Source organism: Panulirus ornatus, chromosome 13 (genome assembly GCF_036320965.1).
Source record: "Panulirus ornatus isolate Po-2019 chromosome 13, ASM3632096v1, whole genome shotgun sequence".
Taxonomy (NCBI): Eukaryota; Metazoa; Arthropoda; class Malacostraca; order Decapoda; family Palinuridae; genus Panulirus; species Panulirus ornatus.
The window spans coordinates 57,044,280-57,057,766 of NC_092236.1; the positions used below are offsets into that span (position 1 = coordinate 57,044,280).

A 13,487-nucleotide genomic window follows, 5' to 3' on the forward strand; every position below is an offset into this window, starting at 1 on the left:
ACTGTTGGGTCTGAGTGGTGGGATGAGGAAGGGGGAGACCCGACTGCCTAGACCAACTGTTTGGGTCTGAGTGGCAAGAAGTAGGAGGGAAGGGGGACCGACTGTCTAGACCAACAGTTTAGGTAGGATTTGGGGGAAAAACCATGACCCCATTAAGACCAGCTGTTACTATGGTATAGACCCAACCTCACTTAACAGACCATATGCTATCGTTCGGGAGACGGTCGGAAAAGCCATACAAGACTACTACCGAGTGTAGGGTATTAAAGGACCATCGTCTAAAGGGTCTGTTAGAGGGGACTAACTCTCCATACCAACTCCTAAGGGAACCACAACTATCGAAATCGACTAACGAGAGAACCCGACTCTACTTGTTGTACTATCAAGATTAAGGCGACCGCTGAACAAACGACCTTACTGGATAGAATAGATCTCAAGACTTCGTCTTTTGATGGGACTACAACCCTGGTAAACTATCTATCGAGGGACCACAACCCTGGTAGATCATTTCCTCGTGGGACCAACACCCTATTAAAGTACCTACTGCCTTAGTAGACGAGGTATTAGAGGAATACGACCCCCTAGACCAATTACCATGGGAGTATGACCAAATAGACCAACTTTTGAGGCACTATGGATTTTGCTAGACCAATCAATTACCTTGGGGGGAAGCAACTCCAATGTGGTGGGTGGGATATTCTCCAGCACGTACTATAGCAGAGAAGGCAAGACTCTCCAGACCAACTTTGGAAGGGGGGGAGAGAGAGAGAGAGAGAGAGAGAGAGAGAGAGAGAGAGAGAGAGAGAGAGAGAGAGAGAGAGAGAGAGAGAGAGATATGACCCTCCGTTAAGCCTTTAAGAGGGGGACTATGATCCCTCAAAACAAGGTTTTTGTAGGATCAGGACTCCACAAACCACCCCTTTTGGAAGATCACGTCTCCACAGACCATCCCTTTTGGAAGATCACGTCTCCACAAACCACATTTGAAGGACTGAGACTTCAAAAACCATCTCTTTTTAGGAGACAACGACCATTTAAGAGTCTTAAACCATATGTTTTATCCTTTCTGTTGGGGACTGAATCACTCAGACCGTAGGCCACAGACAGGAAGATACAACACTGGACAAGGAGGTAGCTGGGTTCAATGCTCACCAGAGATCACGTACAAGACAGTGACTGAACCGGTCACATAAGAGGCGTCTCAGCCAGCTCGAGTGAGGTTATGAGAAGGGCCAGGAGGGGAAGGAGACCCGTAAGCAAGCGAGAATATTCTTCGGTGCTGCTGCTTTTGTGGCCGACATCACCAGCAGATAATGGTAATCACACAGAGTAGAATCATATGTAACAAAATAATTACATAGCCAGGCAATTACTCGAGGAATCATCAATAACTCCATTCCTTTCTTCCTTCTTTCAAACTGCGTAGCTGTATAATCCCCTTCTTTCTTTTGTCTTCCTGTAGCTTTTCTTTTTACCTTTAAATAGTCAGGTCTACAAGCACGTACGTAGCCATAATGAATATCATTTACATTTCCTTTTCATTGTTTCGTGTCCTTTCACCCAAGACGGCCATGATGGGGAGCTGTGCTAATTATTGGAAAGATTGAGAAATGAATCAATTTTTGCGGAAGACGATCATCTATAAACCAAAAACAATTAAGTGTAAGCAAAAAAACCCCCAAAAAACTCAGTAATCATAAACTAATAAATAGTAATCCCACAACTAGTGATTACAAACTAATCCAAAACAAGAGTGATCACAGAGAGTAATCACATTGGAATTATATACGTGTACTCTCCCATCAGCTGTTTCGTTAGAGAACCAGCATGCACAATTGCAAGCACCGGGAAAACCCGAACAGTTTCGAATGTTTCGAACCATCCGGATCGTCCCATGTAGTCTCCTCAATCGCATTTGTTCCCATTCTGGTCGAGGGTATGAGTATAGTAATGGGAGAGATTATCTCTCGTTGTTTTAACATGAATGCTGAGCCATTCGGGACCTTACCATGATTTTTTCCCACCTGCGGTATTTGCATATTCAAATTTCATTTGATTACATCTTTAATTCACGAGGTCTAATGGTCTGATATATTGCTTAGGTTTCGTTAAGTTTAGACTAGTGGCTCATTTGAATGTTTGTATATTCGGCGCGCGTGTGTGTGCGTGTGTGTGTGTGTGTGTGTCTGTGTGTGTGTGTGTGTGTTCACGCTTCTTGCAAGCGAATTTCCTTCAATTGCATTTGGCTCATACACGGATGTAGGCTACACTTCTGAAATAAGAATTTGTTTTATTTTACTTTTGTCCTCTGGTGGTCTAAATTCTCACCTTTCTTCTTTTAGTAATAAAAACAAAATTACCAATGGTTGAAACATAAAAAGGTGGAAATGTCGCAAATAATCTAATTTTGATTTATTCGTTAAATTTCTAGATTCTTTGTTTTTTGGTTTTACATGATTTTGTTTTTCATAGAAAAAAACAAATATGAATTACTGGTCATGGGTGATATATTAATAAACTTTTTCAATTACAGTCATTTAGTAATGCGATTCAAAGCGTAGCGGGGGATGGGGCTGTAATGCAGAAGTCCCCCTACGAGGTTGAGATCTGATTAACATTAAATGGACAAATTGTATCAAAAAGCGAATCTTATCAGGAATAAATACAATAAACAATGACATGAAAAAATGTTCGATGCAGCAAAACTAATATTGTATGTTTAGGAAAACCCTTTGGAAATATAGATTTACTTTTTTTATACGAAAGTTGATGTAGAATTCAACCTTCTCCATTTAGATTTTGATAAAGGGAAATATCTAAACTATAAATTCCAGGATTTTCTGAAGCGAATGTATTATGTTTTCTTCCATACACTCACTCACCATCATATTTACAAGGGAGGAAGACAAATAAAATCATCTTCACTGCATCCACGATAATCCTAACTTCATTTCAAAGGTCACGTTCATTACAGCACTTTCACTACATCCTTACCAGTTAGGTCAAAGGTCACCCTTACTATCCTCGTATTCATCACCATATCCTTACGTGTTATCCTAAAGTATACCTTCACTACGCTCTCATCTTCACTACGCACTCATCTTTACTACGCGCTCATCTTCACTACGATCTCGACTCGCACGTAGAAAAAGATGGATATGAACTGACCGGAAAGGGTCAGTTCAAACACTTGTTTACTGAAAACCATGAATAGGGTGGTCATGTTTATAAATAACTCATGCGTAGTCCAAGTCAATTTTCCTTAATATTCTAAGAATTCTAAAGTAACAAACACACGAATCTATATAGCTATCCACCTTTGTGATTTGGATGACTATTTTCCTATTCTGAATCAATCAATTTGCTTGTAGCTGGTGGATTTTTGCTCAGTCTGTTAGTAGAAAAAAAGACGAAATAGATAAACAGTGGCCCAACATTTTGGAAGGGAAAAGTTGCAAAAACTAAATACATGACACGAAATTCACTTCTGGTAACTGAACCAACAGAAAAAGAATACACATATATGTTGTGGAACATTTCTTCGTAACAGAGAAGCGTTCATACGCTACTTAAAGAAATAGTTAAACGAGATATGGCAAGTGGCGCATTCTCCGTAAAGCTACTACAAAATTATGTGGTCAATATTTTGCAACGTTCACGCTTGGTTTCCTGCCATATATCAACACCAAACGGTGGCGATGGTCAGGAGAAGGATGGAGGGAGGGAGGGACGAGGTCGGTTTGGATCGGACTTCACTAGAAGTCATCGTACCCCGTCACCCCACGCGCGCCCACACAGCCATCACCAACATAAACCATTTTATTGCAGTTCAACGATCCTTCAGCATTTTTCTGCATCTCGACAGCGTCAGCGATGCTTTTAAACTCACCACTGGTGTAAGATTTACCAGCAAGCAACTCTTTCTTATAAAGAAACAACTTATGGCCAGAATGGGTTAAGTTAGGTTAGGTTAGGTAGGGTTAGAAAGGGTTAGCGGTTATATCTAATTCTATTCATCTATAGTTACCACTGGACTTCTGAGAAAGAGTCCTGAAGTAACAAAGGATATCTTATTCAGAGGCTCCTACAGCCTAACGCTGCGCTACTTCCAGTTGTAAGGAAATGTGGGCTCCTTTGGGGAAGTTATTTGAAGAGACTGTCTGTATTCCCAAATATGTATATACACACGCTCGCATTACACACACATTATATACGGTGAAGGCGTCTGATGTGGAATATCTATGTAAAAGAAAATTAAGTGCGATTGCATTTAAAAGCAGGGTTATTGCGTTCGTGAGAGTGAAGGCGGATTTCATATTATTGCCAGGTGGGCAGGAAAATGGCCAATGATATTGTAGGAGTTTTGAGAGATCTCTCCAGTACTTTCAAGTGGGGCGATGGAGTGGAAAGGCGGGTTTTCAGATTTCTGAAAGGTCAGAGAGAGTTCGAGTTTTGATCGGTAAAATAGAGCCATTGAATGAAGCATCGATTGTCAAGGGTGATGCAGTTCTCGCTATTGTAGCAACTTGTGAAAACGGGTCTATATACCAGTGGGGTCGAATCGTAAGCTGCAAGCGACTGAAATGGGTTTTCCGAAAGGATTTCAAGTGAGCAGAATGGAGAATGAGAATCATAAAAAAAGGAAATATAGATACCGAGACGAGTGGTTGATGCAGGGAAATGGAATAAAGTAAAATACCTTTTGAGAGAACCGATGAGAACACACACACACAAAAAAAAAGGTATATATGCCCCGATCCAGCCAGTAAACAAGAACTCAAGGACGCATCAAGCCTTATGGGAATCTTATCATGACAATTCGAATCTTAATTGTAAACACTATCTGCATTCCGGCACATCTTCCGCGTCGCTACTGGGCAAGAAAGAGGCGGAGGAGGAGGAGAGTTTGAGGTAACGCTATGCAACAGTTAGAATATTCCTGCAAGATGCTAGCACCCATCTGGTATCGGATTTATGATATCTGCCCTACGGAATAGGGGATGTGGTGCATGAAGTAGATCTACGTACATAATTATGGGCTCTGGATAGTGTGGTGGGAGCATATGGCTAGTTAGAAAACTGGATGTATCAAGCACTTACCTATCCGTGAGGCCACCAGGTAAGATGTGAGCGATGACATAACCGAGCGTCCTCTGGCCAGAGATGTACAGACCGAGTCCCTCTTCAGAATCCTCCTTCACCAGCCGCACGAGCCGGAAGGTCTTGTTGGTGAGGGGCGGCTGCGGGAGAGTGGCGGGTCCCGTGGGGCGCGGCAGGCTGGGTGCCCTCCTCCGGTAGCCCGCCTCGCTATAGAGGGAGTCATCGTCCCAATCCTCCGGCAGAATGGAGTCCCGCCACCTCCAGGACTCCGCGCGGTCCAGGGACGCGGACCGCGAGTACCGACGTCTCGGCTCGAAGATCTGGTCCGTGATCCGGTCCTCGCGATCGAACCGATCGAGTCGATTCGGTCTGTCGAAACGGTCTGGGCGTTCTAACCTGGGGTCGAGGCGGTCAAGGTCGAGCGAGGCGCGTCTAGGGTACGCGTCCTCGGGGTAGATGACCTCGTAGAGGGTATCGCCAGAGGCATTGGAGGTTGGGTAGCTCATCCGGGCTTGGAGGCGGGGTTGGGAGCGTGGGCGCCGCCTAACTGGAGGCTGAGGAACCTCTTCTGTAGGCAGGTGGTCGCCGCAGTGTTGGCAGTGGTGACAACATTGGACCGTGCGCGCCCGTAGCTTCTCCTCGTCCGTCAGTAGAGGTCGACTCGTGACGCCCTTCCCTCCGAATTTCTTCTCGGTCGTCTGTTTGACAGGTTTAGTTTTCCTGGAGGCCTCATCACCGATGTCCTCGCTGGCCTCGCGCTTGATGTAGACGGTAGACCTGCGTGTTTCCTCTCCTCCCTTTCCCTGCACACGCACCGTCACCACGAAGTCCCCATCGCCGAAGCCAGTGGGTGCAGGGATGGGCGAGACGACGTCTCGAGGCGTGGATTCCGTGCCTCTCCCCTCACCCCTCCTCATCCTTACACTTCTCCCTTCCTCTCCCTTCACTGCTGTATCCTCCCCGTCGTCCTCCTCTTCCTCTTCCTCTCTGACCCATTTATTATCCGACGAATCCGAACAGGACGACTTGGTGTCAGAGTTCTCGGAAAACGAAGACTTCGAGTCTGACGTCTCCGAGTACGAGGTCCTGACGTCGGAAATACTGCCACAGTGGCTGCCGGTGCCGCGTCCGCTGTCACCACACTCTTCCCTAGCGGTCGCTTGTTCCTCCGCGACCGAGGTCAGTCTGGATCTCAGGAACGCGTACGGGAACTGGCCTTTCTTGGTCGACTTCTCACCATCGCTTGTCTTTCCCTCACACTCTGCTTCCCCGAGCTCTTCTCCACCCTCCGCGGCGCCCTCTCCCGCGCCGCCCACGCCCTCTACATCCACGCCAGCCTCACAGCTCGGCAGGTGGGACGTTGACGCACTTCTAAACAATACGGTCGCCTTCAGGCTCGCTGGCTCAGTGTCCGCGTCTTTCAGGGACTCGTAAACGTTGTCGGGATCGTCGGCGGGGCTCTTGGCGCAGTCAGCAGCGGAGTCCTTCGAGACCCTCGCTGCCGGCAAGTCCTCCAAGTCTTTCGCAGAGTCCCAGCTGCGCGAGCGACGAAAGAGGTTACGGATGCTCTCGACGCGGTCGACCTTGGCCCGTCGCGGCTGGCGGGGCGCGGTCTTGGCGTCCTTGGCCGCCGCCGGCATCGCCTCCACGTCCTTGTTGACCCGCCAGTTCCTGCGGCGGGTGCGGGTGGAGCCGAGAGGGAAGTGGATGTGCTCCTTGCTCTCCCCTCTCGTCAGCTGCTCCAGCTTCTTGCCCATCTTCTTCCCCCATGTTGAGAACCCTGAGGAAGAGGCGGTAAGTCCAGGTAAGTACGAATACACGAACACGTCCACATGAGTAACTGCTAATAACATTGCAGAGAAAACATTCGTACATAGAGGAAACCTTTGTTATATAAATTCACAAAAGTAAAAGCCATAATTACGGATTATAGACAAGTTACATCATGTACATCAATGAAACAGTCGCAGGCATGAAATAACAGAAAATCATTTATTTTCATGGTACCAACATACTTGGAGAAAACATAAGCAACGACAATAAGATCTTTTCTGTAAAGTTTTGCTCCTATTGTGTCCATATCTCGTCTATAGACACCGCGCGATACTGCCAGACTCACGATGACTAACTCCCATACACAATTGCAAATAATTCATCCGTTTCCTTTGTAGGGAAGAAGTTACTAGCTGCTACGGAGAGATATTTTTCTGGAAAATATTTCATCGAGCAGGAAGGCTGTGTCGGCAACATTGGAAGTTTGGAGAGAGAGAGAGAGAGAGAGAGAGAGAGAGAGAGAGAGAGAGAGAGAGAGAATGGCAGGGTGAAGATTATACCAATGAGCAATGCCATCCGCCGTTCAGGTTGTGGAGGCCCGGGTGGTGAGGGAGAGTCTAGTGGCCAGGAAGAGAGGGACTAGTGGTGTCTAGGGTGGAAGAGAATGGCGGTGGTGAGGGAGGCAGTGGTGCCGGTCAGGGTGGGACGAAATACGGTGGTCAGGGATGACAGGAATGAGCATTAGAGGGTTTGAATGGCCCGAATCTACTACACCCAGGTAAAGATACCCCTGTCAAGAGAAACACCCACTTATAACAACAGATCAAACACGAAATACAAGACCTGTCTTTCTATCACAGCCTTTCAACCAATCTGGCAATTTAAAACGATAAGAAAATATATTTTCAGTATTCTCAAAACACTTTGTATCGAAAGTTCTCAGTGTTTCAAGTAAAACAAATATTTCTGAATCAACTGTTAACTTCTGAGTAGTGACAGTTCTTTTGTTTTCTTAATCTAACATATAGACACTCATTCTAAACCAGACAGACGTCTTCAGCTGTATAAATGCTTAAATGTTCCAGGCGTTTGATACAAAAATTGTAAGCTACATTCGATCGTGTGCGCACAGGACTCAAGAGATATGTAAAGGACACACAGCTGTGTCTTTGACAATATGAACTACATATCAGTATGCATAACGTGCACGCACAGGATAAACATTGCAGACACTGGCAGGAATACATGCAAATTTCAGTAAACACAAAAGACATTAAATATATACGTATTTACACAAACGCTTTGAATTTCTACGTACGCAAGGAAACGCACTAATAAACACAAAAACCATTAAACTAACATATACCCACAAACAAAGACAAAATTATATAGACAAAGGGAATAACAGACCGACGCAGGCGCGTATAGACACATGCATAACACCAGACAAACAGAAGAGCGTATCCAGTTTTAACAAGTGACCCTGATGGCGTCAAGCACCAACCAGTCCCCACACCGCCCACCAGAGGTCTTCCACCTGGCTTCACTTGATCTCATTCGCTCGTAACGTGACCTCCGATAAGCTTCGCCAAGCTCCGACAAGCAGCAAGCACTCCATGCAACCTGCTTTTCACCTTTGATTATCTTTCACTTCCAGTGCAAATGGGTCGAAGCAGTTCCGAGATAGGGGAATGGACAAACGTGGCCGTAATAAAGACTAAGGGTCCGTGCTATGCCAGTCTCCGACCTGGCGAATCTTTTCGAGCAAGTTTCGAGATAAAGCATGAAACATATAATGAAGCAGAGGAACTTCTTAAAAAATCTGTGGTTTCAGTTATAGTTTTGACTGTTTCACCATTATGATTCTGTTGAGGTTCTGGTTATTCGTATGATTTGTCGTACAATGCTGTGAGATACAACATACATGGCATAGAAGATACAGCACTGCCTATCATAAACGAAATTACTTGTACAGGGAGAGAGATCAACATTCGTGTGGCCCTATCACTTGAATCTTCTCTATCATAAAACTTTTTTTTTTTGCATTTACAAAGGAATTCAAACAGCAACAGACTTCTGTGTCCTTTCAAGGCTGTTTATGATAGTGAAAGAAAAAAGATCGGGAACTTATAGACTCGTGTGGTACGAGTAGAAAGACACTCAGATGATTCAATGAGTAAAACCTACAAATTTTTCACGAATACTGCTTGAATGTACTATTCCCTCATTCCGATATCCCATTCATCAACCACTCATACTATTAAAATCCTTTTTTACATCCATTTTTGATAAGTTTCCTACTCTATTTCACGCCATGTTCTCTGGTTGTCCTATCGCGACATCAATCGATGAACAGTTCACTGTCAAGTCATGGTTTAGACAGAAAAGTTGTAATCATGTCACCCTTAACTCTTCTCTCTTCCATGTTGGGTAAATGTAGGGCATCTAGATTTTCTCTTACTTATTCCTATTAATTCTGGTATTGTCTTTGTTGCTCTCGTCTGTGCTCTGCAAACTAACCCCCACTCAAAAGATAGGGGATCGAACCCCATTCTGAAATGAGTAAACGAAAGCCAGTTCCAGAGAAGGAACCGAACCTACCCCAATCCGAACGAAGGAACCGAAACACAAACCGATACAGGGAACCGAACCCCACTCAGGGAGAGGGATTTGAAACCCGTTCAGGGAGAGAACTGAATCCCGCTTCGAGAGAAGGAAACGAACCTGCTCCAAGATGGAACCCGAGCGGTTGGATTATCTGCCCCAGGTGACGCTCGCCCACCCAGCGTCACCTGGGGCAAGGAACTCGACCCCGTGGGGCAGGTGCTGTACGGGGGATCATCCGGGGCCTCACGCATGATCCTCTTTATTTACGACCAAAGGCTCTTAAAAACCCGACGTAAATAAAGTGGCTCACCGTGATGTTATTTATGGTTCTTACTTCCCTTAGAAAATCAGTCTCGTGTCTAACAGTAGCAACCATATGTTAAGAAAAACATATATGTATATATATATATATATATATATATATATATATATATATATATATATATATATATATATATACATATAAAACCCATAGATGCATAAATCTTGCATCAGAAGACATTCAGACGAATGCTCTGTGGCCAATAATTCCTCATGTCAGAAGGGCGAAGACAAGCTGGAAATAAAGTAGTGTTTATGGAGGTACTAATCCCAGGGTTAAGTTCAAGTTGGCGTGCCTCCCCCGTCGTCGCCCCTCACCGTGACCAGTTACAGGTACTACCAGGCAGGTAGGACCCAGCAGGTAGGACCCAGCAGGTAGGACCCAGTAGGGTAATATCCGGGTGGCCAGTGGGTAAACACGGCTTCGCCACCAACCACATTAAGCTAATTTGTGGGACGTCATATACCAGGAGTCGACACTCGAGGACTAGGGTCCGCCTAGTGGATCCTACAGTAGACAAGTGCCTCTCTCTCTCTCTCTCTCTCTCTCTCTCTCTCTCTCTCTCTCTCTCTCTCTCTCTCTCTCTCTCTCGTGGACGAGACACATTCGAGAAGGAAAACCAGGAAAAAATATTTTCTTTACAGTTTTGGATTGCTGGGAGGTATGTCATCTCAATTGTTGGTTCATGATTATTTTTTTAAAAATATTACAAATATTCATTTTTCTATTGTACCGCCGAAAAATCTGCATCTCGTCTCCACACAATTTCCTCAATAAACTCCAAGACTTGGACGGGATATCTCAGCGGGGGTAGACGAAATCTCGTTACTTTTAATGCTTCCTTGACCCAGTTTTTACCCATCTCGAAAATTCCTCATAACTTTCCTCTTTCCTTTGACGTTTCAGTAATTCCATCACTTGACTGTGAACATACTTGGTAATACTGAAACATCCACTCTGTCTTGGTAACCCCACATTACGTTATCATCGAAGTCTGTCACTGAGAAACTACGAGTCCTGTTCAGTTGTCGAAATTTCTGTTAGAATTGCTCCGTTTAAACAAAGGAATGATCCGTCTATATGGAGTACTGCTGTTGCATCTGGGGTGATTCTATCTCTGCATCCTTACTCGACAAAGTCGAAAGCTGTCTGATCTATAAACTCTCCCACGCTAACTTTAAAATTTGACCCACTTACCCTACGCCGCAATGTTGGTTCACTTTCCCCACTTCTATAGATATTACTACGGTTTTTGCTCCCGAGAGCTGGCTTCTTGGGGGCCCCCCACCATTAACAAGAAGACGGAAAACTCTGCAAGCTGCTGCATCATATGATTAATGTGTGGCCGTTGGCAACTTAAGGGTGGGCCATTTTGATAACAGTTTCTTTCCCTACACCTCGAAGCTTTGGAACTCTTTTAGTCGATGTCTTTCCTATCAACGATGGCCTGGCACTCTTAAAAGAGACTAAGTTTTCCACGTCCTCCAAACTGGTAAATACCATCGCCAGTGTCTTCTTTCTCCATTTCATTAACCTTTATATTTCTTTTAAAACCCGGCCTTGATGTGGACTTTTGGCCTTGACTGGAACGTCAGATATTAAGAAAATTACGTTCTTCAGTCAAATGTTGATCATTACGTTAACTTGTATGAGTAAACACTCCTGGAGTCGAAGTGCCTTCAACGTTATAAACACTCATATTAATTATATACAAGATCTGGCCACTGCTGAGCCACATTCCTGGCAAATGTGGGTTGTACACACACTCCTCCGACTCTAGGAGGCAGAGAGTGCGTTGGAGAGGTACTTGTCTGTCCAGGTGGCTGAGAGATAAGGGTCTCCTGGCACGCACTCGGGAACACGTGCTCAGTGGACGCACGCACTCTGGAGCACGTGCTCAGGGGATGCACGCTCTCCGGAGCACGTGCTCAGAGGATGCACGCTCTCCGGAACACGTGCTCAGAGGATGCACGCTCTCCGGAACACGTGCTCAGAGGATGCACGCTCTCCGGAACACGTGCTCAGAGGATGCACGCTCTCCGGAGCACGTGCTCAGAGGATGCACGCTCTCCGGAGCACGTGCTCAGAGGATGCACGCTCTCCGGAGCACGTGCTCAGAGGATGCACGCTCTCCGGAGCACGTGCTCAGAGGATGCACGCTCTCTGGAGCACGTGCTCAGAGGATGCACGCTCTCTGGAGCACGTGCTCAGAGGATGCACGCCCTCGGGAGCCACGTGTTACAGAGGTAGAAATATCGACACGAGAATTAACTACAAATGTCAAAATTCCTGAAAGACAGTCGATGCTTTCACCAATCCTTAACCTGGCCTCCTCCTCCTCCTCCTCCTCCTCCTCCTCTTCTGGCCTCCTGCCCACATCCAGCCCTGATGTTGGGGTGAGGCGATGCCTCTGACTAGACCGCCCCCTCCCTCTCTCTCTCTCCCTCACTGGAGGGGCTGCTGGAGGCTGACCGTAGGCTGTTAGACCCCAGCTGTGGGGTACAACACGGTGGAGATCGAACGCGTGAAAGATAACTCGAATAAACTATTGTAAAGTGGGAGCATCCTCTCCCTGGTTCCACAGGCTAATGTTAACTTTATTGCGACGAACAGACTAACGATGTGAATAGATGGATATTTCTCCTCTTTTTTTTTCTCTCTCTCTCCTTTGCCAGCGGCATAAATGGTACCTGATCCACCGTTGTAGAGGGACGAGTCAATGAGTGACTATGGCTACTGCGACCGTATTGCTCGTCATACTTTGTAATGGGTTGCCACCACCACCCAAAGTATTTGCTCCCCTACTATCGGCTCCTCATACAACACGGGGCTTACGGTAGGTCATTCCTGACGTGAATGAGGCTTTCCAGGCCGGCAGTACCTCACGAACCAGTCTCTAGTGAGTGACCTAAAGGGCCCAGAGTGAGGAACGGACCTGATCAGGTCCCCATACAGACGTCTCCCTCTGAGAGACTGAGTTATAACCTTTCATTGCTGACGTCAACCTGGCCCATTCGTCTTCATCGTCGGTGCTCTATCGACTTCATTATCAACCTTTCAAACCAATTTCCTGTCGTTAAGGGCTTTAATGAAGAAAGAGGGCCATGGTACGAGACCAGCACCAAGGGAATCTATTCGACAGATACATCATACAAGACGAAAATTTTAGGTAATAATCATCTATTGGTCTCTATGTCCATCTGTGTCATAGTGGGCACAAGTTGTCATATTTTATCTATTTTTACGACAAAGTCTCCTTTCATGGACAGAAGGCCTTGTCGACATCAGGTGGTGGTACAACGAAGGGACGAATAAGTAGACTTTATTTGTCTTGGTACATGCGCGCTCAGGCCAGACCTGGGGTACGGCTGTGTCGATTAAGCCTGACCACAAAGGGTGCGGCCAGGTGCTGCGGTTCGACAGCCATGGACCACGAACTGTAACCACACACCCTACCATACTGCCTCCCTCCTCCCTCCCTGCCAGCCTCCAGCTCTACCATACTAGTGAGGCGCAAGCATCACGCACACCTCCCCTTTCCCCTACCAATACAATTACCTGGGATATAATGGTCACCCTCACGCATGTCAAAACACCGTTCGCTCTTCATCGGCCCCACCCACTGTGACATAACCTCTGAGCAAGAGACCAACAGAAGCTTTTACTCTTCACGTGTGCCGTAAAT

General features: G+C 46.0%; 1 protein-coding gene across 7 annotated transcripts in view; it reads right to left on the reverse strand.

The window, feature by feature from the left end:
- The window catches only part of LOC139752928 (uncharacterized), a 326,136-nt gene that overhangs the window by 17,539 nt on the left and 295,110 nt on the right, over positions 1-13,487 (reverse strand). For all 7 annotated transcript variants that reach the window (XM_071668998.1, XM_071668997.1, XM_071668996.1 and 4 more), the window contains one exon: positions 5,101-6,880. In XM_071668998.1, coding sequence (XP_071525099.1) covers positions 5,101-6,880 — 1,780 coding nt within the window. The remainder of the gene's footprint in view (positions 1-5,100; positions 6,881-13,487) is intronic.